Source organism: Herpailurus yagouaroundi, unplaced genomic scaffold (assembly GCF_014898765.1).
Source record: "Herpailurus yagouaroundi ecotype Mexico unplaced genomic scaffold, PumYag 545, whole genome shotgun sequence".
Classification (NCBI taxonomy): Eukaryota; Metazoa; Chordata; class Mammalia; order Carnivora; family Felidae; genus Herpailurus; species Herpailurus yagouaroundi.
The window spans coordinates 399187-426186 of record NW_024412762.1 but is presented as its reverse complement, the minus strand read 5'-3'; the positions used below and the strand labels follow the sequence as shown (position 1 = coordinate 426186).

Here is a 27000-nt window from a genome sequence, read left to right as displayed (position 1 = left end):
GAGATAGAGCATGAGCAAGGGAGGGACAGAGAGAGAGGGAGATGCAGGATCCAAAGCAGTGTCAAGACTGCTGAGGTGTCAGCACAGAGCCCGACGGGGCTCAAACCCACAAACCTTGAAATCATGACCTGAGCTGAAGTCCGATGCTTAACTGACTAAGCAACCCCCCAGGCACCCCAAAAATATTTTTTAAAGTAGGAGTAACATCAGGGAGCCTGGGTGGCTCAGTCGGTTAAGCATCTGACTCTTGATTTCAGCTCAGGTCACGATTTCATGGTTTGTGAGAGCAGCAGAGAACCTGTTTGGGATTCTCTCTCCTTCTGTCTCTGCCCCTTCCCTACTCGTCCTTTCTCTCTCCCTTTCTGTCTCTCTTTCAAAATAAATAAACTTTAAAAAAAAAATGAATAACACAAAAATGTTTAAACTAAACTTAAGGAAAAATGTTAAATAAAAAAAAAGATCTGAAGAACTGTAAAGTCTGCTATTTCCTCAGGTAAACTGTTACCCCTAGAAAAAGTGATAGAGATGAAGGGATAATGGAATGTATTCTAACCCCTCTTAAAAGAAAACACACACTTTACTGAAATAACACAAAAGTGGACTTTTGATTCTTTAATTCAGAGTAAGAACCAATTAACTGGAAATTAGGTTGGGGTTTTATTTTAAAAAAAATTTTTTTTTAACGTTTATTTATTTTTGAGACAGAGACAGAGCATGAACGGGGGAGGGTCAGAGAGAGGGAGACACAGAATCTGAAACAGGCTTCAGGCTTTGAGCTATTAGCACAGAGCCCGACGCGAGGCTCGAACTCACGGACCGTGAGATCATGACCTGAGCCGAAGTCGGCCGCTTAACCGACTGAGCCACCCAGGCGCCCCTAGGTTGGGGTTTTAAAAGGGCTTAAAAGTTCATCATGTAATTTTATAATTAAAATTCCAGATGAAAGGTAAAAGTTGAGAAGTTTTGGGGCACCTGGGTGGCTCAGTCGGTTAGGCATCCAACTTCAGCTCAGGTCATGATCTCACGGTTTGTGGGTTCGAGCTCCACATCAAGGTCTGTGCTGACAGCTCAGAGCCTGGAGCCTGCTTTGGATTCTGTGTCTCCCTCTCCCTCTCTCTCTCTCTGTCCCTCCCTGACTCACGCTCTGTCTCTCTGTCTCAAAAATAAATAAAAATGTTAAAAAAAAAAAGTTGAGAAGTTCTTCCTTAAAAAAAATTTTAAATATTTATTTGAATCTTTGTGTAAGGAAGGAATTTTTAAGAATATAAGCAGTGGGGGGCACCTGGGTGGCTCAGTCGGTTGAGCGTCCGACTTCAGCTCAGGTCACAATCTTGCGGTCCGTGAGTTCGAGCCCCGCGTCAGGCTCTGGGCTGATGGCCCAGAGCCTGGAGCCTGCTTCCGATTCTGTGTCTCCCTCTCTCTCTGCCCCTCCCCCGTTCATGCTGTCTCAAAAATAAATAAATGTTAAAAAAAAAATTAAAAAAAAAAAGAATATAAGCAGTGAAAGAAAGCACAAAGGAAAGTATCAGTTCATCTAATGCATAAAAGTTTTAAATATATGTATATTCCTAATCATGGGCCTCATAGGTCTAGATGTAAAAATAAATCCGAAGAAAGAAGAAAAGGCCCACAGAGCCTTACATATAAATACTTAATTATTGCAGCATGATTTATACTATTAACAATTAAAAGCCAGTGTCCGAAAAAAGAAAATAAGTAAACAACATCCACCAATGGAATGTAATACAGCCATTACAAGTATTTAGAGCCTTGTTTGTGATAGAAAAACCTTTCAAAGTAAGTTCCAGCTGAGTGAAATCCTGCATGTACAATATGATGAACGTATCTACCTGCCTAGAAAAATGTCCCAGGTGGTGATAGTGAAGAACTCAGGGTTACGGATTGGGCAGTACTATTCCATTTCCTTTCACTTGCCTGTGTTTGCCAAGTCTTGTTTTAATCAGTGACCATAACTTTTATAATTACCTTTATGATCAGAAAATTAATAAAGGTATTAGAAAATGATACCTTGTCCCCAGCAACATGGATGGAACTGGAAGGTATTATGCTGAGTGAAATAAGTCAGTCAGAGAAGGATAGATATCATATGTTTTCACTGATATGTGGATCTTGAGAAACTGAACAGAAAACCATGGGGGAATGGAAGGGGAAAAAAATAAATACAAACAGAAAGGGAGGGAGGCAAACCACAGGAGACTATTAAATACAGAGAGTGGTGTGGATGGGTGGATGAGGGATTTGGGGAGAGGGAAAATGGCTGATGGGCATTGAGGAGGGCACTTGTTGGGATGAGCACTGGGTGTTGTATGGAAGCCAATTTGACAATAAATTATATTCATAAAAAAAAAGGAAAAATGAAACCTTGTCCAGAATCTCCCTCTGAATTCATAATAGAATTCTCCTGGCTAGTGAGCCCATTATATATCATAGCCAGAGATGCTGCCCTGGGTCACACAGAAGGTATTTCCCACTGGAAGCTGGCCAGACTGGGAAGCCCAGATGGCTTTTTTTGTTCTTCGCCTCTGTACATGGCGGCCCTAAGGCCCTGTTCCCTGCCTTCCACAGTCCTCCAAGGTGGGCTCAGTACACTTCAGCCAGATCCAGCCCACCACCTGTTTTTATGTTTCCCACAGTCTGGCTTCTGCTGACTACATTCCCATGATGTCAATTAACTCATTTTCCCTGGATTGTCTATAAATTGGTAGTAACAACAGTCTTAAAGGATCGTAAACTTTGACACAATACTTCATTAATCCATCCATTCAACAAACTTTTCTTGAGCATCTGCCATATGCCAGGGTAGGGACTGTGGATGCAGGTGTGACAATAGTAGTCAGATTTCTCCCTTTGTGGATCTTAAGATCCATTTGAGAAATTTGTGATGTGTTAAATGGTATGTGTTTAGAAGAAAAGTGCAGCAGGGAGGTGGGGCAGTGTAGAACAGGTGATGTGGTAAGGTGGGCGGTGCCCTTCTAGACAGGTGGCTAGGAAGGTGTCCTGCAGGTGAATTCTTGAGTCTGCATCCCTCTGGGGGAGGAGGCCTGAGTGCAGAGAGAACGGCCTGTGCAGGGGTGCCTTGAGGCATGTTTGCGTGTGTTGCAGGAGCAGAAGTAGTCCAGGTGACTGAGGCAGTACAGTCAAGCACGGGCTCACAGTTCAAGCCAAAGAGGGGAGAGGTGGTTTTTTTGGCACGGCGCGTCGGGACTTGTGGGCCACCAGCAGGATTCTGGATTCCACTCTGGGTGAGACCAGAGGACTCTGAGCAGAGGAGACCATGATCTGGTCTTAAGGGTTAATAGAACTCCTCTGGTTGCTGTCCTGAAAACAGACTGAAGCACAGAGGCAAAAGCAGTGAGAGAGATAAGAGGCTGTTCAGTAGCCCAGGCCAGAATCAATGGCCACTCAGAGAAATGAATTAAGGTGAGTGACAGAGAGCTGGTGGTAAGCTTGGGTTGCTGGTGGAGTGTGAGTGAGAAGGGGGAGTGAGGCAACTATGCCATGTGGGGCATAAGACAGTCCTGGACAGATGGACTTGTGCCTACTGAGGTGGGGGCCATGTAGGAGCCTGCCTTGGGGGCAGTCAGGACTCATGCAGACAAGTTCGATCTCGGCTTCCATGGGCATCTGTCCAACTGGGTACAGGAGTACAATTTCCAAGGAGAATTTGGGACAAGAGCTATAAATGTAGCAGCCTTAAGTGTGCAGTTGACACTGTGCAGTGGGGAGAGGCTGAGGCCTGAGACCAGGCACCCCAACAGGGAAAAATTGAGCTGGAAAGTGGCTGGGAGTGGGGACACAAAAGCAAGGGGTTGTACAGGGAAGCAAGTAGGGGTCTGTCAGGGAGAGTGATGGGTAAGCCAGATGCTGTGCATCCTGAGCTGGAGATGCAGCAGCGGTGACCCTGTTAGGGAGTCGGCAAGAGCCTAATTGCAGAAGCCCAAGAGGACAGAATGAAACTGGGAACAACTCTTAAGAAACATCTCTTCTAAGAAATGTGGCTCAGAAGGAAAGAGTAGAAGCAGAATGGTAGCTGATAGCTGGACTCAGATCTCAGTGAAGATTGGTTGGTTTGGTTTGGAGCTGGGGAAAACAACAGTGATTCCTTAAGCTTGTAGGAGTGATTTAGTACAGAGGGAGAAATCTCTGCCAGGGCTTACAGAGGAGAGGGTCTGGGGTCATGTGCACAATGGAGTTGGATTTGGTGGCCAGGTGAGGGCCACAGGTGCAGCTAGGGGAAAGGCTCAGTCCTAGTGCTTATGGAAGGGTTCTTCTGATTGTGTCTGTCTCCTCACGGGCTGGGAAGCCAGGCACTCAGCTTGAGCTGCTGGATTTGGGGAGGGGAGATAGGAAATGGTGTACAAGGAGTAAGTACCTGGGTTGAGAATTGCTAGTGTTGGGAGCTCCTCTGGGATCACTGTCATAAATTGAAGAGAGCCTGGGCAGCACTTTGGGGTTCAGTTGTTTGAATTTAGCTCTGCAGTCCCAGGTGTGGAGTTGACAGAGAACCACTCTGAATAGGACTGGGGTTTGACTGAGTGAGCAAAGCCAAGTATAACCAAGGGAGTGAGGGGAGAGTCACATGGCTTGCCAACAGCTGGCAAGCTGGGAGGAGAGTTGGCAGGGTATAGATGGGAGTGGTGGGGTGCTGGAGGCGGTAAGCTGGAAAGGAAGGGAGGTGGCAGGCAGAGAATGGGTTCTTGTGCTAGGCTTCCCAGGGGTGGCACCTGATAGTAACCCCCTGTTGCCATGAGGAACACAGGTCCTCAGAGCAGAGGTAGTCAAAGAAAGCTAAAGCTGTCTCGAAATGAGGGAGATCTGTGGATGACAGCAAGAACAAGGGCTGGTGTGTGATCCCTGGCAGGCTATTCTCTGGTGGGCAGCTGTTAGTGGGGAGGAGGGGACTGGCCTTGAAGCAGCAAGGAGCACAGCTCTGAGGCCAGGCCTACTGGGGTACAGATGTGGGAGATGACAGCCAGTATACACAGGAGCAGGTAGGTGGAGACCACAGGCTCAGTGGCACACTTCCTTCTTCAGAAGTTCTGTGGTGGCCCAGGCTGCTGTGTAATCAGAAAGATACTCATCATCTTTGAAAACAGAACACCCGTGTTCTTTGAGAACACCCCTGTCACTTAGAAACTTTAAACCAACTCTAGAGAATCTTACCATTTAAGAAGGGCTCAGAAAGCTACTCGGTTGTTCATAGGTTGGAGACCGCTGTTATGAGGAGGGAATGTATGAGGCTGCCAAGCTGCTCTACAGCAGTGTTTCTAACTTTGCCCGCCTGGCTTCCACCCTGGTCCACCTTGGAGAGTATCAGGCAGCCGTGGACAGCAGCCGCAAAGCCAACAGCACCCGGACGTGGAAGGAGGTAAGCATAGGAAGTCTCCAGGAGACCACTAGTCTCCCAGGCCTTCCTGCCTTATCCTTCCTTCCTCCACACCCTTGTGCCAGCTGGGATGTGTCTGGATGCCTGTCTTGTCCAGGCAGGATTCTGAGTCTTCAGGAAGGCTCAGAGACCCTCATAAGCTAGCATTTGTGGTTGAGGCAAAGGCCCTAGAGAACCCTGTGTTCGACCAATCATCTCCCAGAAGTTGTCTTAATAGCATGGAATTATCAGTATGAGAAGTCATATCATAATTTAAAATATTTTTTAAAATCGTATGACCTTATTAGTGGTATAATCAATGTAAGTTGGCATTTTGGTCTCTTGTAGTAAATTGGTAGGGCATGTTGTCTTATAGCGAGCTCTCTGATGATATCAGAATCCTCTGAGAGTAGAAAAATGTTTGTAAAGAGAAGTGCAAAAGATTTAGCTTCAATTAATCTCTGAAGTATTATTTAATAAAAGATTAAAACCCACCTAAATGTCCAATATCAAGGGCATGGCTAAATAGTGTACATATTGCAATGCTACCAAAATGAACAGGAGGTTACAGAAGAAGAGGTTTCAAGTATTCTGTGAGAAATGTGTAATAAGTAGAATGTCAAGTGTAATTCCATTCTGTGAGTATGTGAGAGAGAGATCTGGTGGTTGCTATATAACAAGAAAAATAGTGAGTAACAATTGTGTCTCAGGGTAATGACCAGTTTTCGCTGGGTTATGTGTTTGTTTTTTTTTTTTCTGGGTTTCTGCCAGCTCTGCCTATAGGTATGAGGTCTCTCTTTAGGCCTTGAAAGAAGAGCAGCTTAACGGCCCTTTCTGAGTCCTTTTGAGCAGAAGCCCAAGAGGTTCTTCCACTTCTCAGAGCTTGTTGTCATTAAGTGCCCATACTGCAGAATGCCTAAAACAAAAGTTCAGTTTAAAAAATATTTATGAAAGCTCCTCCTGTATAAACAGTACTCAGATCTACTGTGCTCCATTGACAGTTATTCTTGAGCTTTGTAAAACTGTTTTCAAGTCCCAAACCTGAAATTCCAGCTTTGCTTCCCTGTCACCCAGAGAGACCTCCACATCTCAGGGTATAGAAGTAATTCATGATCCCTCTTCTCTCTGGTCTCAAACACCCCCTTGGCCTGCAGATTAGAAATGTCATTATTGTTCCTCCCAGTCTCACACAGCTCACCTTTCAGTTATTTACTTACTCAGAATCTAACTTTAAAAACCCTGTTTGCTGCTATTTCTTCATTGTAGTTGCATCCCTGGAAGCCAGCTGTTGTGGCACTGTGCCCTGTCTTGGGAACACTCATGCTGTCTGGCCTTCCTTCCTATAGGTATGCTTTGCATGCGTGGATGGGCAGGAGTTCCGCCTTGCACAACTGTGTGGTCTTCACATTGTCATTCACGCAGATGAGCTGGAGGAGCTGATACGCTATTACCAGGTAATTAGTCTCTGGCCAGAAGTGATCTCTACTGGCAGTGGAGATGATTAGTGAGACTTAAATGCTCCAAATAAAGAGACACTCATTCCCTTATCACATCCATGGGTAGGCATACGAAGCACTGTCTCTATGGGAAAGCCTTTTCATGTGCTAGACATAAATCCATATGCTGTCCATAAATCACATTGGTATGTTAGATCTCTTGGACCTCACTGCTGGCTGGTATTTGTGTTTTTAACACAAATGGAGTTTTAACACAAAAGGAGTACGCCCCCTTCTCTTGTGTCCTTGGACCTTCAGAAGCCTAGACAGTGGCTTGCACATGTGGAAAACCATTGGGTAACTTGCTGGGAACACTGTGACCCAGTCATGGCAGAGCCACAACCTATACCCCAGTCACCCAGAGTGTGTGGCCCACAGAGGGTATGATTATCAGGTGCCATAGTGACAGAGGACATGTGACAGTCCAGGGGAGGGAACCCCAGGAGAACTTTGAAGGGTGGAAGCTGTCCGTGTCAGTGTCATAGTTAAGTTTCACTGTCAAGTGGTTGACACACATCAGTGTGTTTGGGGCCTGGGCCTCTGCTTATGGGAGTCCTGGAACTGTGTGGTCATACCTGGTGGGGTCAGCATAGCAGACTAAAGGTTTGATTTTGCTCAGCAGTACTGTTCCCATGGAACTCAAGCCCCAGCCTCTCTCACTGAGTGGACAATAAGGACTGGAGGGAACTTAGTGAGTCACAGGGTTCAAGGGGCCTGTGAGCTTATGAGCGTGGGTACCACTGGAGTCTAAAATGCCAAGCTAGGGGCGCCTGGGTGGCTCAGTCGGTTAAGCGTCCGACTTCAGCTCAGGTCACGATCTCGCAGTCCGTGAGTTCGAGCCCCGCGTCGGGCTCTGGGCTGATGGCTCGGAGCCTGGAGCCTGCTTCCGATTCTGTGTCCCCCACTCTCTCTGCCCCTCCCCCATTCATGCTCTGTCTCTCTCTGTCTCAAAAATAAATAAACTTAAAAAAAATAAGAAATAAAATAAAATAAAATGCCAAGCTAAGCTTGATGACTTCTTAGTGACATATGCTTTCCTATTCCACAGAAGTTAGAGAAGTAAAACTATAAACAGAGAAAGTAATAAAGCAGTTTGGTGGCTTACAGAATACTTCATTTGTTCAGCAAATGGTGGAGTACCTGCCATGTGCTGGGCATTATTCTAGATAATGGTATCAGTGTACATAACAGAAAAACCCACATTCAGTTGAATTTACATTCAGTGAGGTTGACAGGCAACAAACGTCATGTTTGGAAGTGATGAGTAACAGCGACAGTGGAGTGCCTGGGTAGAGCTTCATGAAGGGGCCGTCAAGGTCATACTAACTGAGAGGCCAAAACTGAACAGAGACCTGGAGAAATTGAGGGGTCTGGTCATGGGGATATTTGAGTGGAAGGGTCAGCAGCCAGGGCAGAGTCCAGAGGCAGGAATGTGCCAGGTATTTGAGGAAGGGCCCTGGGGGACACAGATCATCATGAAGGACTCACAGCAGGACATAGGACCTGAAGGTAAGGGGCCATTCTGGCTTGCATGTTGAGAATAGACTTTTCCTGGGGCAGGGAGAAAGGGGGAGGGGGCAGGTGGCAGCCGGGAGAACACTGGGGCAGGTGATGTGGGGTTAGAAGTGCTCAGGCGATCAGGTTTGGGGGGTGTTTTAAGTGTGCAGCCAAATTGATATGTTAGTGGATTGTGTGTGGGTGAGAGAGAAAAGTCCAGGATGACTCCATTTATTTCGGGCCTGAACAACTAGAGATAGAGTTCTCACCAGTGGACATGGGGAAGACTAAAGGCAGAGGCTGGTGGAAGGGAAGGACAGGGATTAAGTTTTGGACATACCAAGTTTGAACTGCCAATTGGATGTTCATATAGAGGTGCCAGAGGTGGGAGATGGAAACAGGGCCTGGTATTTAGAGAAGAAACCCAGCTAGAGAAATGAAATAGGACACACAGATGGGACATAAAGACACCCAACTAAGTGAGGTCATGAGGGGTGATAGCAGATAAAGAAGAGCAGAAAGCGAGTCCAGGGCCCTCCAGCATGGGTTGGGATAAAGTAAGAAGAAGCTCCAGAGAACAAGGCATCTGAGTAGCTGTGCACAGGAGGGAGGGACAGTTAGCCAGACAGGGTCCTGCTGAGGAACTTGCTACAAAAGGGAGTAGAAAAATGGGATGGCACTGGTAGGGACCATGGGGTTAAAAAAGATTATTTCTGGATGGGAGAATTAGCAGGATGTTTGCTAAAGGCAAGCTGTGGAGGGAGAAGCTGATGCCAAGAGAAAAGAAGACCATTGCTGGCCCAGCAGCCCCAGTAGGTGGCAGGAGCTGGGGCCTGGGTTCCAGGCTGGCTGGATCCTAAGCAGGAACACAAACAGGTGCAGATGCTAATAGGGTCAACATAGGCTTTTGCTTCTGATGGCTTCCATTTCTCAGTGAAGTGAAGACAGAGTGAAGACAGGGAGTGAGGAGGGTGTGAAATAGCCCTCTGGGGATGACCCTTGAGGTTTTCCGGCATTAATGTGATGGGAACCAGTCAGACTGAGCTCAGGCATGTTGGCAGGCTGGAACCAGAGTGTATAACTGAGAGGGAGCAAGGCTGGCCACCCCAGGTGCATTTACCCCTACCCCAAGCATATCTGTTGGTCTGTCAGGATCGGGGCTACTTTGAGGAACTGATCTCCCTGCTGGAGGCAGCCCTGGGCCTGGAGCGGGCCCACATGGGCATGTTCACAGAACTGGCCATCCTCTACTCCAAATTCAAGCCTCAGAAGATGCCAGAGCACCTGGAGCTCTTCTGGTCCCGAGTCAACATCCCAAAGGTAATCTAGCCATCCTCGGGGTTCTAGCTGCCATGTGCATGTGTGGCACAAGCCCAACCCATGGCTGTCCCTGCAGGTGCTGAGAGCTGCAGAGCAGGCGCACCTCTGGGCAGAGCTGGTGTTCCTCTATGACAAGTACGAAGAGTATGATAATGCCGTCCTTACCATGATCAATCACCCTACTGATGCCTGGAGGGAAGGGCAATTCAAGGATGTGATTGCCAAGGTAAGAGAGTGCCCAAGCATCATCTCCTGCCTGCTGTTGCCCAGCCTGTCCTGGGGGCAGGTGGGCCAAATGCCAGTGTGTGTGCCTCAGGGCATGTTGCCATCATCTTGTCAGAGTCTCACTGCCCTCTGTGCAGGTGGTGGTGATTCCATCTGCACAAAGGGAACAGGGAACAGATGCTTAGGGTGGGTAGTGACTGGCCTAGGGCCCCACAGCTAGGCAACAGGCAGGGGGTGAGGTCCAGGACCATTCTCCCCACCCTGCTCTCACACAGGGTCCTGGACAGCCAGACCCTGGCGTTTGCTCTTCCTTCTGCCCTCTGGAGGGACTCCCACCTCCAGACCCGGTCTATATCATTTCCTATCATATTGTTTCATATTTTCTACCTTATGGCATATTTTTTCTTTATATCTCCCCCTCCAAAACTTCCAGCTCCAGAGAACACAGGCTCCTGACAGAGGTGGAGTCATGAGCCCAGATCTACTGGCCTCTGGGTCCCCACTCTTCCTAGGAGCCTCTATCCTCCCATAGTCTAGTCATGCTAAACCAGGGTGCTTGCCAAGCTATTTCACTAGCTGCCAGATACTGTTGGAAGAGGTCAGGTCTGGGGACATGTACCAAGCGGGCCTCTGCTGTTTTGTTTCTGGGATCAGAGTGGGCCTTGCCTCCAAGCCTCTCCTTCTTTGTGAGCTCTGTGTGTATATTAGAAGCCTAGGAGGTGAAGCTTTCTGTCATCAGTCTCTGGGTCTTTTGCTTTGAGTGTTCTCATTTTGTTCCAGTGGCTTTTCATGAATAACTTGCCCACAGGTCTCCCGTTTGCTGTCAGTGAAAGATAGCATTCTGACCATGTCTCTGTCGTGTTGCTCCCAAGGTGGGGGCACGGCTCCTTACATCTGGATCAGAGGGCCATCTGTCTTCTGTTCCACATATGACTGCTGAGTGGAGGTGTGGGTGACAGGTGGGGTACCTACCCAGGTCTTAGCATCTGAGGTCACACACATCAGTGCTATTCAGCATAATCAGTGAGATCACTGGCCATTTGACACACATCCTACCCTGTACAGGGTCTGCAGGTTGCTAATGGAAGGGCAGGCTAATAGAAGAGAAGGTCCTAGCACACATGAATAACATGCTGGAAAACACATACCTGATCAGTTCTAGGTGTGCTTTTCTCACATTAACTTGAATGCTATCAGGGTGCATTTTAAAGTTGATGATGTGCCATGGTTGAGGTGGCAGTGCTTTTTGTTTCTTAGTGGTGTCTGGAGCGTTGGAGTTGTCCAGGCAGCTGATGTGGCCCATGACCCAAGTGCAATCTACCCTGATGGTGGTCAGGATCAGCAGATTCCTAAAGAGAGATGGAGGTCAGCATGGCGTCTTGGGTCCCAGGTCACATGCTCATGGACGAGACTGTGTCTTGTGGGAAAACAGTGTTCATGCAGGTGACAGCTGAGTTCTGTTCTTAGTACAACACCAGTGCCTCTGCCTGTCTGCCATGTGGGAGACTCCTATGAGCTCAACATGTGGAGGAGAGAAAGGAGGTGGAGGACACCAGCAGGCATGGTGGGCTGCCAGAGAGGACATTGTTGGTACTGTGGGTACACAACAGGAGAGCTTTAGAATAGCCTGGCCACAGGACTGAGTGGTGGAGGGCCAAGCAGGGGTGACATAGACCAGGGTTACATCCTGGCTCAGCCATTTGCTATCTCTGTCACTTTGAGCTGGTGTCATCACTATCAACCTCAGTGACTCCATCCGTAAAATGGACATGTTTCCTGCCTGCCAAGTGTTCAGTGGCAAGTGCCCAGCCAACAGCAGGTGCCTCTCACAGGTAGCGCAGTGTCAGGAACCAGCGCACCCTAGCTGGTCACCCTTGAGCCTCAGTTTTCTTTTCTTCAAAATAGGAATAATGCCCTGTCCCTAGGCCTTGGGTAGTAGTAGCCATCCTTACCAACTGCACAAGTGGGTATGGCTGTGTTGGTGCTCTCATCCTGGTACATGGCTCCACAGGAGGGTGCCGTGCAGATGCCAGTGCCCTAGATGGGAGCAGTGGATTCTTTAGAGGGTGCCAGATGCCTCCAGATCACCAGCTCGGTCCAACACAACACATGTCCATTGATCCACACCCAGAGTGGTGGGGCCGGCTCTTGTCCAGCTTCACAGTCACTGCAGTGGGGGAAGAGCATGGCCAATTGTGCTCTGTCTTAAGCCATCCAACCAGAACGATATGGGACACTCTGGTCATGCTTTAATGAAGGCTGCAAGGACTTGATCAAAAGTCAAGGAAAGTTATCCAGTGTGCCCTTGCCCATCCACCCCACCTTATGTCCCCACGGTCCTTTCTGCTTATTAGACATTTAGTCTGGCTGGCGACCATTGATCGGGTCCAGATACCACTGAGTAAAAGAGCCTGGCCGGAAGATTAGCAGTTCGAGAGCTCTGATGCAGTATGCCCAGGGGAGGGGGTGGGGGGCACTGCTCTCCTTTGCACCCACAAGGGCAGCACCAGGGACCCTGAGGCCATTCTAGGTCAGAATCTGTGGTGACAGTGACTGCTCTGCTCCGAGGGGCACATCTAAGTTAGGGAGGGGAGAGGAGGGTAAAGTCAGTAACCAGCAAGAGTACCAGTAATGGGCAGAGCTATGGACAGTCATCTTCCTCCACCATTTGGTCTGCAGATGTCACGGGCCCACATTGCTGCTAGCTCACCTGGACCTGGTATTGCTAGAGAGCTCCCATGCGCCCACCCCCTCCACCCAGTATGGCTCTAGTGTTGCCATGCCCTGTGTGTACCCCTGCACCTTTGTATCTTCCTTTGGACATGCTCATCACCACTAACCTGGCACAGTCCTTCTGGAGGCAGGAGTCACCTTGCTCTCCTCTGAACACAAGGCCCTACAGTCAGCAAGCCTGGGAGGGTAGCCTTCCTGGGGGCACAGGGTCAGCCTGGAGAGACTCAGCCCTCCTCTGCCTACCAGGGTACCTGGTCTGAACATCGTGGTGTCTTGTCTGAGAGCAGTGGAAACATAACAGGATTTGCTGCTGCTCAGCCTGAGCTTCCCAGGGAGGACTGGGGGAATCTTGCTTGGATAAAACCATGTTTTGGTGTTTGGGTTTATCCTGGCTTGTTACCCCTCATGCATTCACTCATCAGATACTAGCTGAGCATCAACCCCACGTCAGATACTGCAATGAATCAGGAAACAAAGGCCAGCCTCTTAGGTCATTGAGATGCAAGTGCTGAGGAGAAAAATGTCACAGAGATGGGAAAAGGGGCACATTTGGTCTTAAAAGGGGCAGTCCAGCCTCACTAATAAAGTGCACCTGGGCAAAAACCAGAAGTTCTGGTGGATTGTACGGCATCTTAGGTGAGTGGGGCAACCTGGGGATTGACATGGGCTGACCCTCAGCTCTTCCCTGACCTGCAGGTTGCTAATGTGGAGCTCTACTATAAAGCCCTGCAGTTCTGTTTGGATTACAAACCTCTGCTCATAAATGACCTGTTGCTTGTGCTTGCACCCCGGCTGGACCATACCCGGACTGTTGGCTTCTTTTCAAAGGTGAGTCAGCCAGCATTCCAGGGCCAGAGAAGGGTGTGTTGGGCCAAGGTCATGTGAATGATAGTACCTTAATAATCAATTTTTTAAATCAGTCCCCAGCAAATGTAAATATTAAATGTATCAAACTGCTTTTAGGTTTCAGATGTAGCTTTGTATTTCAGCCAAAATGTTCATAAATGAAATTGACATTTATTCAGTAACCCAGGCAGCTCTTCATGTGTTAGTGTGTGTAGAGCATGCCAGTTGTAGGTGTCCCGGAGACCTGGAACTGGGCTGTACACACTGGCCCATCAGTGTGCCTTGGGGCCCCAAGCTTAGTGCCCTGATGACTTACCCAAGTGCCCTAACCATTCTCCTGACTCGTCAGGCAGGCCAGTTGCCCCTAGTGAAGCCTTACCTGCGGTCAGTCCAGAGCCACAACAACAAGAGTGTGAATGAGGCCCTCAACCACCTACTGACAGAAGAGGAGGATTACCAGGTGGGTGTGGGGTGTGTGTTCTATCAGAGGGAAGTTGCAGCTCCTCCTGTGCCTCAGGGACCCATGCAGCTAGTGTTGGGCACTCGGGGACTAGAGAGCCCTTCTCTGTACCAGCCCTCTTCTCAGAGGGCTGACCTTGCAGAGGAAGGGTTGTGGGCCCCATAGGCCCCACGGATGGATGGGGAGGGGCCTTGCTGAGGCCAGTGAGTAATTCCTGGTTGCCTGTTCCACTATGTCCCTCACCCACGGAAAGGCCACATCTTTCTAGGGTTTGAGGGCATCTATCGATGCCTACGACAACTTTGACAACATTGCCCTGGCACAGAGGTTGGAGAAGCACCAGCTGATTGAGTTCAGGCGCATTGCAGCTTATCTATACAAGGGCAACAACCGGTGGGCCCAGAGCGTGGAGCTCTGCAAGAAGGACCATCTCTACAAGGTTGGTGTCCCAATGACCTCCCCACCCTGTGTGCTTCCTGATGTTTTGGGGGGTGTGATATGGTCACAGCCCCCTACCAGGAGACATTTGTGGGGCGACAGGGAGGATTATGTTAAGGAGGAAGTGTTTTTAGAACACAGACTAAGGATCCTTATCTGTCATTAATATAGAGCTTCTTTAAAGTTATTTGGATTAAGGAGCGCCCAGGTGGCTCCACTGGTTAAGCTTCCATCTCTTGGTTTTGGCTCAGGTCATGATTTCATGGTTCTTGAGTTCAAGCCCCGTGTCAGCGCAGAGCCTGCTTGGAATTCTCTCATCCCTCTCTCTGTACCCCTCCACTGCTTGTGTATACGGATGCACATGTGCTCTCTCTTGCTCACTGTCTCTAAAAATAAATAACATTTTTTTAAAATGGTATTTGGATCAAAAGAATAGCTCCCATGGAGTTGAATCTTTCCTGGCAGTTGTTTGTGAGTTTCTCTGTCCCAAACAGTGTGGCAGCATTCACTTGGCACCTATTTTGTTTTTGATCAATCCATATGTGGGGAATAAAAACACCAAAGTGAAAATCAAATTCAAAATACTTGTGTCTGCCCTTAAGCAGTGGCTAAGTACCATCCTCAGGTCTGGATCTGGATCTGGGCATCTGAAAGCCAGGGTGGGCTGCTTGGAGAGATCCCAGGCCCTTGAAGGCATTACCTTCGTTCCACCTGACCTCAACATCTCCCCAGTGGGGTAAAGTGCAGTTGCACAAGAGGGCCATTGTTGTAATGTGCTGTGCGGCTAAGCTGATTTCCAAGGGTTCCATGTGCTGTTTCCCCTGGGAAGCCTTTTCTCAAGGCCATGAGCTTCACCTAAAGGTGTTAATCCCAGAACTGTCCTTGGCATCCCTGAGTACCTTCCTAGGATGTGGGCATGCATCTCTCTCTCATAGCACATGGGCTGAGGCCAGAGAACTCTGGACATCAGGGGCATGTCAGGCTTCATCCCAAGTTGTTACCTCCAGTTTGGGACTGTTAGGTAACATCTCTTCACTTTTCGTGACAGTGCTCGTGGTCCTTCGTGGGGTGCTTACAGGACCCTGCAGAGGGAGCTCACAGACAGCTCATCAGGGTACTCAGACGCTGACTCTGGGAGGTGGCAGCAGGGCTCCAACACACCAGAGGGAAGCTGCCCCCAGCTAGGGGGTCCCAGCTGCCCCAACCTGCCAGTGTGCACGCCAGCATCTTGAGTGCATGACCCCTATCAATTGGACAATGAGCAAGTGAGCAGTGTGTGAGAACTGCCAAAAGGGCATTTGTCCTCTTCCAAACCAGTCCCACTCGGAGCAACGTGTGCCACGAAGAGAATCCACAAGGACAAAGCCACAGGCAGAAAAATGTTGGCATACATTCCAATACCCTTGTTCTCAGCAAGGGTGACTCTGACCCCCAGGGGATTGGTTGTCACATGTGAGGGTGTGGTACTACATCTAGTAGGTGGAGGCCAAGGTGGTGCTACAGAGCCTATGATGCACAGGCCCTGACCCTACACACAAGTGTCAGCCATGCCTTGGCAGCAGAGCCCACCCTGCATGGAAGTCCTGGGAGGATGGGTGGTTCACAGTGTGCCACCTGGGGGGTTAGTGAGTGGCCGGTGCTGGCTTCTAGGACAGCTGTAAGATAATAAGCATGCTTTCCAGATTGCAGAGGTTGGGTGTAAAAGCCCAGTGGTCACTCAGCCATCAGGGCAGCCACCTTGGAGAGTGTGCACTCTACCTGAGGAGCTGGCAGAGTAACTGCATGTGGGAGGCTGGGACTGTTGAGGAGCCACAAGACTAGAGGGGCATGAGGGAACATGTCAGGACATGGGAAAGTGAGGGTTAGGGGGCCCTCATGCCCATGAGTGAAGAACACTCTGCAGAGGTATAGTCACAGGCTAGGGATAGTGAAGGGCAGGGCAAGGACCTGGAGCAGAGCCCTGGCAAGTGCTGCCAGTGGTTTGGGAAGGAGGTTGAGGGATGGGGATGAGGTAGAGAGCTAACGCGTACACTGGCACAGTTTAGGTCATTGATTTCTCACCATTGTGGCTAGAAAATAGAAATTACTAATTTACTGATGGCTATCACTAGGCGGTATGATTCTTTATGTTTTAGACAAATCTGCAAATGTGAAAGCGATTAGGGACTTTTGAAGGTACTTTTTTTATGTCAGGAAGAAAGGGAAAATTGCTATTTCTTGAGCACTGGCTTTATCCCTTGTAGCTGCTGCATGTTGAGTCCAGAAGGGTAGCGCTGGTTGTTGACCCAAGCATAATAACCCCGGCCTTTACTGGAAGCCTTGCTAGCTCTGTTACCATCCCCTTTCAATGGGCAACCCCATGCACCCCCTCTGCATGCCAGTAGGGCTGCAAGGCCAGAGCCTGTCTCCCAGGGCACCTGCACCCGTGTGTGCTACCTCCCTCTTGGTATTTCGGCAGGTCTGTGAGAGTCTGCTGCCAGGAGTACACTTGGTGTCCTCCATGGCTCTCCTGGAGCTGGTACTCCAGCCTACCAGAGGGCAGCCGAGGCACAGGGACCCCTCTGCAGGCGAGGATGTCCTTTGTGGGGCCTGGCACCATTCCGTGTCCTACCAACTCAGAAAGTGCCTCAGGTAGCACAAGGCAGAGTGGACCTGAGCTGTGCGTCTGCCTTGGTTGCAGGATGCCATGCAGCATGCTGCAGAGTCTAGAGATGCCGAGCTGGCCGAGAAGTTGCTGCAGTGGTTCCTGGAAGAGGGCAAGCGGGAGTGCTTCGCGGCCTCTCTCTTCACCTGCTACGACCTGCTTCCTCCGGATGTGGTGCTGGAGCTGGCCTGGAGACACAACCTCGTTGACCTGGCCATGCCCTACTTCATCCAGGTGATGAGAGAGTACCTTAGCAAAGTAAGTGTGGGCTCTGCTGTGGCTCCCTTGCCACCATGTGGCACAGCTATGACTCTAGCTCAGGTCTGTAGAGGTCCTCTGATGGCCCATGGCCTCTGGGGGACCAGTCCAGGTTGTCCAACCAGCCCTGTCCACCTTTGAGAGATGCCTCGTGCCTTCACAGTTGAGTGTTTTGTGCCTAATATTAACCTCTTCTAGAAAATCACCTTGGGGGCTCTGGGTAGAACTGAGCCCCTCCCCACAGGGGACTTGCATCAGGTCTCCCGCACACTGCCAGGGCACACAGTGGGTGTGTTCGCCCACAGACCAGGGCTCTGTGGGGTGAGAACAGTGAGGCACCAGCTGGCAGAGCTCCAGCACACGGTCCATGGGCTCTGTGTGGTCTCTTTACCTCTCAGCACGCCTCCAGTGGAGTTTGGGGTGCATTCATTGGCAGACCTGTCGTGGTAACCCCCCTTTTGCCAAGCACTTAGTAAGAATGTTAACACCTTGACAGGTAGGTAGTCATCCCCTCTATGACTGCAGATGTGGGTTCGGATCCAAAGCTGATAGATGAAGACATGGGCTCATACCCACGTCTCCCTGGTCCTGAGGCCATATTCATGTCTTACTTTGTTGCTTCTGCCACTCTAGATGTCAGTTGGTGGCCTTGGTGGCCCACTCTGGCTTTCTTTGCAGGTTGATGAGCTGTTTAACAAGATGAGAGTATCTGATTTTAACTCTCCCTGTGTGTTGAAGCCCTAGGTCCTTGTCTGGGACCTAGCTGAGGCACTGTCCAGAGACCCTTGTCACCTAATCTGGTTTGTTTCTAAGGCTGCAGAAAAGCTGACACTCAGCAGCACCTACTGGCCCATCCAGCCATACACCTATCCTTCTTCTAGCCACAAGGACACCCCACGATGCCAAGAAGCCACTAGGCTAGGGCCTCTTTCAGTAGTGTGAGGGAGGGGTGTGGCCTCTAGGAGTTAGTGTGGGGTTTATGGAAGAAACAAGAAGCACAGGTGTGGGGTGGTGGTGGGGTCTGGCTGCCAGCTTTGGCCTATAAGGGCTTACTCTGTCTGCCACCTGCAGAGCCTCCTGGGAGCTGCCCAGCCCCTGTCAAGGGGTGCAAGGCCATCTCCCTGCTGCTGGAGGAGGGAATGCCAGAGTGTGTCCTAGTCCCATTTACACAGCACATCTGAGTGGGAGGTCTCCCAGGACTCTTCAGGGGATGGGGAGAGATAGTGCTGACCATGTGCTGACCATCTTCAGGCTACTAGGGGACACAGACTGGTTGGATTTACAAGAGTCCCTCGTTCCTCAACTACAGTGGATGGCAGCTCCTTAAAGGAAGTGTCTGTGCTGTGTTGGAGCTTGTTTTCAGAAAGTGCTGCATGGTTTCTGCTTTTCCCATCCAGAAGTTGTCTTAACCTGGAAGCAGTTTGTCTGCTGTGCTCCAGAATAAAGAAGGATGCATATGGCTTGAGTCTCTTCCTAGAGTCAAGGCCCATGAGTTAACATAAGAGGAACTCGTGCCACTCAGACCTTCATTGCTGCAGGGGTTGGGACCTCCAGGGAGCCCCAAGGACTTGGGGGGAACACACTCCCTCTCTGTAGTGATGGAGGTCATCCTGGCAACCGTGTCACCTTGGTCAACACTGTGACTGCATAGCTAATTCAGAATGGGACAGTGTATTTGGTCTAAAGCTGCCTTCCTGCTGGAAGGACCTGCTCCCTGGCCCAGGGTCCCCAGACATATCCCCTAGTCCTTGAAGAAGGCAAGAGCTACTGTGGCGCTTGGTCTCACTGCTGCCCCACATGCCTCTCGACTAGCACCAGGCTTGGTGCCTATCATGTTGGGGATAGGATGGGCTCAATATGGGTTTCTTAGGCAGCTCTGGGATCTGGGCTGGGGCCCGACAGACTAGACTGCTCGGAGGTGGAAGGGCCCAGACAAGAAGACCACACCCCTTCCTGACTGGAGAATTTCATCCAGGGCCTCTTGATTCATTTGGGAAGCTTGACGGCCATCCGTCTGAGAAAAACTCACATGCCCAAACCCCCTGGCTCTCCCAGTGGAGGGTACAGGCCTAGCTTAGACCTCAGCCTGAGTGTCAGCCAACTGAAGGCAGAGAGTATAGATTGCAAGTCCATTGCACTGTCTTGTTCCTTCCTCACCTCAGCTCTGGTCCCAAGGAGGGAAAGGGAGGGAAAGGGAGCGCACAGGGCCAGTGACAGGGCTGTTCTGTTAGGGTTCTGGTGCCTAGCCTGATCTCTCCCAGGCCTGAGTGTACACAGGGCACATAATTTTTTCTTCTTTCTGACTTGAGTGCTTGTTTAGGGGGGTCCCAGACACACAGTTGCTGTTGCCCCCACTCGCATAGTGCTGTTTGCTCCTCAGGTCCCTGGCACCACTTTGCTCTGTTCCCTCTCCATCCATGTGTCTACTGCAGCCTGTGGGTACCACGTAGGACAGCCCCTTGTGAAGCCTTGAGGAAGAGCAGGGAGGCAGCCTGACCTCTGATGGCTGTCCCTGCCCCCACCTCTAAGGTGACACATCCTCCCTGCCAGGTGGGATGTCCCAGATATCAGGTGACTGGTCTCCTCTGAAGGGGTGGGCAGCCTGGACTAGCTGGATGTAAGAAGTGCTACATTGTCTTGGCAGTGCCCCTGTATCCAGAGGAGAACCTAGCCCTGTGAGCTGTGCTGCATGTGCAGCCTGCAGTCACTGGCCATTGCTCTCGTGCACCAAGCAGCCAGGTGCCCACTTGGAAAGCACTGGGCTGGAATAGCAGTTAGGGGTCACCAGGGCCCCAGTGGGCACTCCATGTCTACCCAGTTACAGAGGCCTCACCTTGTGGATCAGGGGTCACTGCAGATATAGCATCTGCCCTGTAACCACCCTCAGCTCTGACTTTCCTGGAGGCTGTGTATTTGCCTCCTGGCCCCACATTCACCTCCTAGCCCAGACTGCAGGCAGCCTGTCAGGCAGGCACTCGAGTGCTCTTGCCTCTTTGCAGGTAGACAGACTGGATGCCTCGGAGAGCCTACGTAAGCAAGAGGAACATGTGGTGGAGCCCACCCCTCTCTTGTTTGGTAGGTAGCACCCCATTGCCCCTAGTCCCCTGTTCCTAGGGAGGGAAGAGTAGGGAAAGTGATTCCCTGACTGGGCTTCAGTCTCTGATGAGAGGGGATGGACAGGGTGGGGGACAGAAAGACCACATGGCTGCTGGGTGTGGGGAAGGTCAGTGTATCCAGGAATGTTGAAGAAGCATGGCCATTGTCCTCCATTTCCTGAGGGCACCTGCCTTCTGTGAGGGTGCCCTTGCCTGTTCCTTGTGCCTAGCAACTGCCCAACTCTGAGCCGCTGCTGTGTGCTGCTCTGCCTGGTCCCAGGCAGCAAGGCTGCTGGTGGCTTTGACTTGAGAGCCTGCCTGGATGGCCTGGCTGTTGAGCAGACAAATTGGTTGGTGTCCACTGCACCAAGGCGCTTTGGGTTCTGGAGTGCATTGCAGGACTAACAAAGGCCTGAGGGTGTGGTGAGCACGCAGCATGTGAGCCTGGTCTCAAGTCTCCTGCCAACTGTGTCTTCTTCAGGGTCATTGTGCCCCTATCACCACCACCATTAATGTCAATCTGGTTTTTTTAGATTTTGATGGGCATGATTGAGACCCAGCCAGTTGAGCTAAGTAAGTGTCCCGTTTTGGGACTAGCTTACCCTCTAGCCTGGCCAGCCTCTGTGGCTGGCCCCACAACAGCAACTCCCACTGTCCTTGCCCCCAGGCACCTGTTCTCCAGTGCCTGAACCTTGGGTGGTCAGGGCTGGTCTGCCATGCTGCTCCTTGGGCCCCTGTCCTCTCCAGGGCAGCAGGAGCTCTGCTCACCCTCTGCTTCTCCCTCTGCAGGCCAGCAGCTGATGCTGACAGCAGGCCCTGCTGCAGGCCCTGCCCCTGCTGGCTTCCCCTATGGATATGCTGCTGCACCTGCCTTCGCCCAGCCTCCTGTGTACGGCTTCAGCGTGTAGTGGGCACTCAGCGGCAACATGCCTCTATGGGGTTATTAACCTCAAGGAGCATGTCACTGCAGAAGCACAGAGGACCCTGATGGGAGGCAGGGACACCTGGAAGTTATTTATTTTTGCTGAGGCCCAGGGATGGCCGCCTCTGAGCCATCCGGAATACCCTGAGGAGGCCAGGGGAGACACTGCCCAAGAAGACCAACTTGGGTGGACTTCTGCCTCCAGGTCCTCTGGCTGGAGCCAGGCATTCCTGGGGCGTTCTCCCCGAGGATTTCTTGCCCTTGGTGGGAGGGACACCTGGTCTTCACTCAGCACTGGCAGAATTGCCCCCTCCAGGCCACTCTGCAGACCCAACTGAACGAACCTTCTAACTAGCTCTGAGCCTCCTACTGATCATGAATATTAAAGTCGGTTTATCAAGGCAAAGCTTCCCTGCTTGGTGCTGGTGTGGGTAGCAGGGGACAAAAGATTGGCTGGGCCTCTTTGGGGATGAGAACCTGCGTCTGCCCAGGGGGAGATAGCCAGGGTATATTGGGGGTCTTTTCCTGCGAGCTCTGCACGGAGCTCCAAATCCCGTAGCGGGAGTGGTAGCCTCACAGACCGTCGGGTGTGGGAATGCCAAACTTCAGGGATGGGGCTAGCTCCTTGTGTCCCCGGGGGTGGGTCGGCCCTTCTCTCCACCCCCAACCGGGGATCCGGTCGTTCAGGCAGATGCAATGAGACCTGCTCCTTCTCGTGCCGGATTCTGCCTGATGCCGGGGCGGGTTTTAGAAACTGCACCTTGACCCACAGCTCCAGGCCCGGCACAGCACCGCCTCCCAAGGACCCTGGGCTCCGCTATTGGCTGGGCTGTCGACCCCGCCCAGGCGCCTGCCTCGCTTGCCCCGCCCCGGCCTCAGTTTCCCGGCCGGCAAAACGGGGCGGGCTGGAGGCGGGGCCCGGCTCGGACCACGCGAGGCGGAGCCCGGGAGCTGACGCGACCGCCCCGCCCCCCGGGCCCTAACCGTTTGTCGCCGCCGCCGCCGCCGCCGCTGCCGCCGACCGAACGCCGAGAGCCGGAGGCTCGGACCCGAAGCCGACGCCGGGCGCCCCGCCTCCCCGCCTGCCATGGCCGCGCCCCGCGCTCTGGCGGCCGCCGCGCCCGCGTCTGGGAAAGCCAAGCTGACGCACCCAGGGAAGGCGATCTTGGCAGGTGGGCCCCTCCGGGACGCGGACCCCCGGCTTGCCCACTCCATCGGCCCCGCCGCGCTTCCGGGTGGGCCCGGGACGCCGAGGCCCCGCCTCACTTCCGGGTCGGGCGGGGGGCGCGGCCCCGGTCCTCAGCCAGAGCGTGGGGACTCAGCCTGCGGGTCGTCCCGCCGAGCCTAGCCAGGACAACGTGGGTGGGGTGGGGGAGGCTGCCGGGCCTCCCCTACACCAGAGGAGCCGGACAAAGTCCGGGGCGGGGGAGGGGCCGAGGCGCCAGCGGCGGTGGGCGGGGCAGTCCGACGGCCAGACGGTGGTCTCAGGGTCCGGGTCTCTGGTCTCCGCAGGCGGCCTGGCGGGCGGCATCGAGATTTGCATCACCTTCCCCACCGAATATGTAAAGACACAGCTGCAGCTGGACGAGCGCTCGCACCCGCCGCGGTACCGGGGCATCGGTGAGTAGAGGGCTGCTGGCAGGGGACGGCACCGAGGGGGCTGGCACCCGGAGGGCACGGCCAGGCCCTGCGCTCGGGGGACAAACGAGGCGGGCTGTGGGGAGGTACGAAAGGTGGTCTCTAGGGCGGTAGAGGGTCGCTGAACGCCCCCTCCTCCAGGGGACTGCGTGCGGCAGACGGTCCGCAGCCATGGCGTCCTGGGCCTGTACCGAGGCCTCAGCTCCCTGCTCTACGGCTCCATCCCCAAAGCGGCCGTCAGGTGAGGTGGTCTCCGGTGGCCGAGGGAGGGCATCCCGGCGACTGCGGCCCTTCTCATCCCACTGCCTCCCATTCCCAGGTTCGGGATGTTTGAGTTCCTCAGCAACCACATGCGAGATCCCCAGGGACGCCTGGACAGCACACGGGGGCTGCTGTGCGGCCTGGGTGCCGGTGTGGCTGAAGCCGTGGTGGTCGTGTGCCCTATGGAGACCATCAAGGTGGGGAGGGTCTCAGCAGGTGATAAGGTGTGCAGAGGGGTGATGGGGTGGCGGGCACCATCCTGCCCTAGTGCTCCATGAAGACCATCGAGGTAGAGAGTGCCCTGCAGAAGCTGGGCAGAGTGTGCAGGAAGGGCCTCCTGTGGAGACTGGACTCTGTCCTGAAGGCAATGGGACAACTGACGTTAGGGTTTTTAAAAAGCTTTTATAAACAGAAAGCATAAGATAACACATGTTTACTGCCTAAGCTGTGGCAAATACCAGCAAACATAACTGCAGAGACTCTTTAGTAAGGCCAACCCTCTTGTTTCCTGGGGCCTTGTGTCCCTCGGTGGCTTTGGGTGGCTCTTTCCAGGTGAAGAGCTGCATCGCCAGCCCTGGTCTGATCTCTGTGGGCCCTGGGCCCGCAAGCCAATGGGCCAGGTATGCCCTTCAGTGGCGTCCTGGAAGCCACTGCCTTTGCTTCCCTCTCACAGGTGAAGTTCATCCACGACCAGACCTCCCCAAACCCTAAGTACAGAGGATTCTTCCATGGGGTCAGGGAGATTATTCGGGAACAAGGTGAGCTGTAATGTCTTCCTCCTCAGGTAGGGTCAGGTACCTTGGCCAGGCCGGCCTGCACTTCCCCTTCCTGCTTTGGTGCTCTGGTGTGCCACTCCCCCACGAAGGCCCCAGTGTGACTCCCATGCCTACCTGCCCCTAGGGCTGAAGGGGACCTACCAGGGCCTCACAGCCACCGTGCTGAAGCAGGGGTCTAACCAGGCCATCCGCTTCTTCGTCATGACCTCCCTGCGCAACTGGTACAGAGGTATGTATCTGTCGGGTCCGCTGCCCCAAGACTCCACCTCCAACCACTCTGAATTAGGCTCTTCCTCTTCAGTCCTCTCTGCCAGGACCCTGCCTCCTGGGGCGCCCATGTTCATTGGCTCTGGTCCATGCTCCTCCTAGCCCTGAAGAACCCTCCCTTTTGCCCTCCCATCATTTTCTGATTGCAACCCCCACCCACATCCAGGGGACAACCCCAACAAGCCCATGAACCCACTGATCACCGGAGTGTTTGGAGCTGTTGCTGGCGCAGCCAGTGTCTTCGGGAACACTCCTCTGGATGTGATCAAGACCCGGATGCAGGTGGGGGTGGGACCACGAAGGGGGTGGAGGGTTTGCTACGAGGGGCTGGGCTAGCCACTGAGCCCTGTGCTGTGCTGCTGTCCTGCAGGGCCTGGAGGCACACAAATACCGGAACACATGGGACTGTGGCTTGCAGATCCTGAGGAATGAGGGGCTCAAGGCGTGAGTGGGGGAGGGGCAGGGCTGTGGTCCCCACCCCAGACCCTCCCTGGCCTTCTAAGCAGGCCTCACCCCATTCCTGCTGCCAGCCCCAGGCTATCCCCTAGGGCTCCTTACCTTTAGGCACCTGCCCTTGTCCCTCCAATGTCAGGACCCACCCTCACTGCCCAGGCACGCTGTACTTCCTCTGCCTCCTCACCTCCTACCTCCCCCCAACCCCAGATTCTACAAGGGCACCATCCCCCGCCTGGGCCGGGTCTGCCTGGATGTGGCCATCGTGTTTGTCATCTATGATGAAGTGGTGAAGCTTCTCAACAAAGTGTGGAAGACAGACTGAGTCCCTTAGGGGGTCTGCATGGGGGTTGCCCCCAGGCACCTCCAGACCAGTCCCCACTGCCCTCGTCTCACGATTCCAGTGCAGTCGTGCCAAAAGGCCCCTTTTCCCTATTCCTTGCACTCCGTGGCCTGGGTCTGTACCCTGTAGCCATTGAGTCCACATGTCCCTTAGTGCCGTGTGTCCCCTGTGGTGTGTATGACACCACCATTGAGTCCATGTGTCTGGCCAAGGCTGGGTGACCCTCTGGCCTGTGAATCTGTGCCCACTTGTCCATGTGCTTACTCATGAGCCGTGTGCCTGTGTTTCATGTTCTGTGTCATGTGACCCTGTGCCCCGCTTCCCCGGGGTGCCCATGTGGCTTGGGTCCACGGCCCTGTAGCCATGGCCCGGTCCCAGCCCGGTGCCTTCCACCCTGGGCAGCAGGGGCACCTGTCCCGGCCTACCACAGCTGCCTCCGGGCCTCAGCCTGGCCTCGCCGCATTCCAGGGGCTATGTGCCCCCTGCTTCTCCCGCCACTGGCCTTAACTGGCCCTTGGGCCCTCCCTCTGCCCGGGACAGGGTGGCACCCGCCACTCTCAGGACCACCCTCCCAAGGCCGAATAAACCGGATCCTGTTGTAGCTTCCTGTCCCTGTGTGGGCCCATCTGTGCACAGGTGAATAATGACGGCCTTGCCTCTGCAAAGAGCAGGCATACCCCCTCACCTGAGGACACTGACAAGGAAGCAGGGCAGCAGGCAGGCCAGTGGGTAAGCCAGCTATGGCCAGTGTTAGCCCCCAAGAGACCTGGCACCATCAAACCAAGAAACATTTAGACTCTGTCCAGGCCATGTTTGTGGCCTGTGAGCTAGGTCCTGCAGGGTCAGCAGGTGGGCATGCCCTCAGGGTCACCTGGAAGGCAGCACTGAGTGGGCAGAGTGAACTGCCCCACACCAGGGTTTGAGTCTGGGAGAGAGTGCTGCTGGGCGCGCCACGCCCGGGGCACGCCCCCCCCCCCCCACACCCCGCCATGGTTTCTCTGTGAAGTGGTCTGTTTCTGGGGAAGTGCTTGGGGCATCCAATTTCTGGTCCCCTGAGTCTCTGAGCAGGGGGCCTTTCCTCACTCCTTTACCCTGGCTGACCCTACAGTAGGATGGGATAAACCAGGGCCCCTGGCTGTGTGGGGGCAGAAGGCACTTTCCTGTCCAAATGATCCATGGGTAAGAGTCATTCAAGGGTTTGGCTCAGACTGGGAAATAACTTGCCAACAGAGACTGTCAGTAAGCAGGTCTGGTCTCTAGAGCTGCTCCTTTAAGGGGAGAGTGTCCCACCCCCACAATCTACACAACACCCAGATCCCTGGACTCTAGGGATACAGGAGATCTGGGACAGATTGAGGGCCAGTTGTGGGCTTAGGGGGCACAAGGGAAACAGTTTTGAAGGACTGGCTGTGCACATTTAATGCTCTCAGGAGAAACCAATCTTGGCCACCACTGAGGAGAAAGGGCCCCACAGCAAAGCTTGCCTGCCCACGGGGGCCACAGGCTGTCTCCCCCACACACAGGGCATGCAAGCTCAGCCATAAGCCACTGGCTCTGGGCCTCAGGAACTTTGCTGTTGTGATGGGTAGTGCTGGCCTGTGGCACAGGCCACCAAGGCTAGGAAGATACACAGCAGGTAGCATCTTTGGGCAGTGGTAGGGAACAGAAAGACCCCTGGCTTCTCATTTCGTCACTATGCGACTTTGGGCAAGTCACCTAACCTCAGTTTCCTAATATGAACTGGGTTGACAGAAGAACCCACCCTATCCCCATAAGGTGCTTAGAACAATGTCTAACACCGTAAACCCTTGAACATGTAGCTTTTTTTTCTTGGGGTTACAGGAAGTTATTTGCAGAAGCTCCAGGAGTTTCTAGAGCAGGCCAAGCCCAGCAGCTGAGCCCTGAGGGGACTCAGTGATCTCAATAGTGACCTCCAGGAATG

General features: G+C 52.8%; 2 protein-coding genes across 4 annotated transcripts in view; both read left to right on the top strand.

Annotated features, from left to right (window-relative positions):
* Positions 1-23409, top strand: part of CLTCL1 (clathrin heavy chain like 1) — a 104156-nt gene extending 80747 nt beyond the window's left edge. Inside the window, exons 23-35 of one of the 3 annotated variants that reach the window (XM_040465115.1) lie at positions 5225-5389; positions 6733-6840; positions 9532-9699; positions 9776-9925; positions 13354-13485; positions 13853-13963; positions 14232-14402; positions 17082-17303; positions 20303-20378; positions 22093-22492; positions 22833-22940; positions 23100-23199; positions 23278-23409. In XM_040465115.1, the coding sequence (XP_040321049.1) occupies positions 5225-5389; positions 6733-6840; positions 9532-9699; positions 9776-9925; positions 13354-13485; positions 13853-13963; positions 14232-14402; positions 17082-17303; positions 20303-20378; positions 22093-22492; positions 22833-22940; positions 23100-23199; positions 23278-23292 (1926 nt within the window). In that variant the 3' untranslated portion in view covers positions 23293-23409. Of the gene's footprint in view, positions 1-5224; positions 5390-6732; positions 6841-9531; positions 9700-9775; positions 9926-13353; positions 13486-13852; positions 13964-14231; positions 14403-17081; positions 17304-20302; positions 20379-20931; positions 20972-21187; positions 21727-22092; positions 22493-22832; positions 22941-23099; positions 23200-23277 lie in introns of those variants that run through there. The other 2 variants (XM_040465117.1, XM_040465116.1) reach the window with 2 other exon arrangements.
* Positions 23410-23478: 69 nt separating this feature from the next.
* Positions 23479-25664, top strand: SLC25A1 (solute carrier family 25 member 1). The gene is made up of 6 exons (XM_040465118.1): positions 23479-23508; positions 23893-23977; positions 24120-24224; positions 24429-24544; positions 24633-24706; positions 24926-25664. The coding sequence occupies exons 1-6, from the start codon at positions 23494-23496 to the stop codon at positions 25038-25040; spliced, it is 510 nt and encodes a 169-aa protein (XP_040321052.1). The 5' UTR covers positions 23479-23493; the 3' UTR covers positions 25041-25664.
* Positions 25665-27000: the final 1336 nt, after the last annotated feature.

Coding starts and splice junctions, on each gene's coding strand:
- SLC25A1 (XM_040465118.1), top strand. Junction 23,978..24,119: donor GGAGATTATTCGGGAACAAG/GTGAGCTGTAAT, acceptor ACCTGCCCCTAG/GGCTGAAGGGGACCTACCAG. Junction 24,545..24,632: donor TGATCAAGACCCGGATGCAG/GTGGGGGTGGGA, acceptor GCTGTCCTGCAG/GGCCTGGAGGCACACAAATA.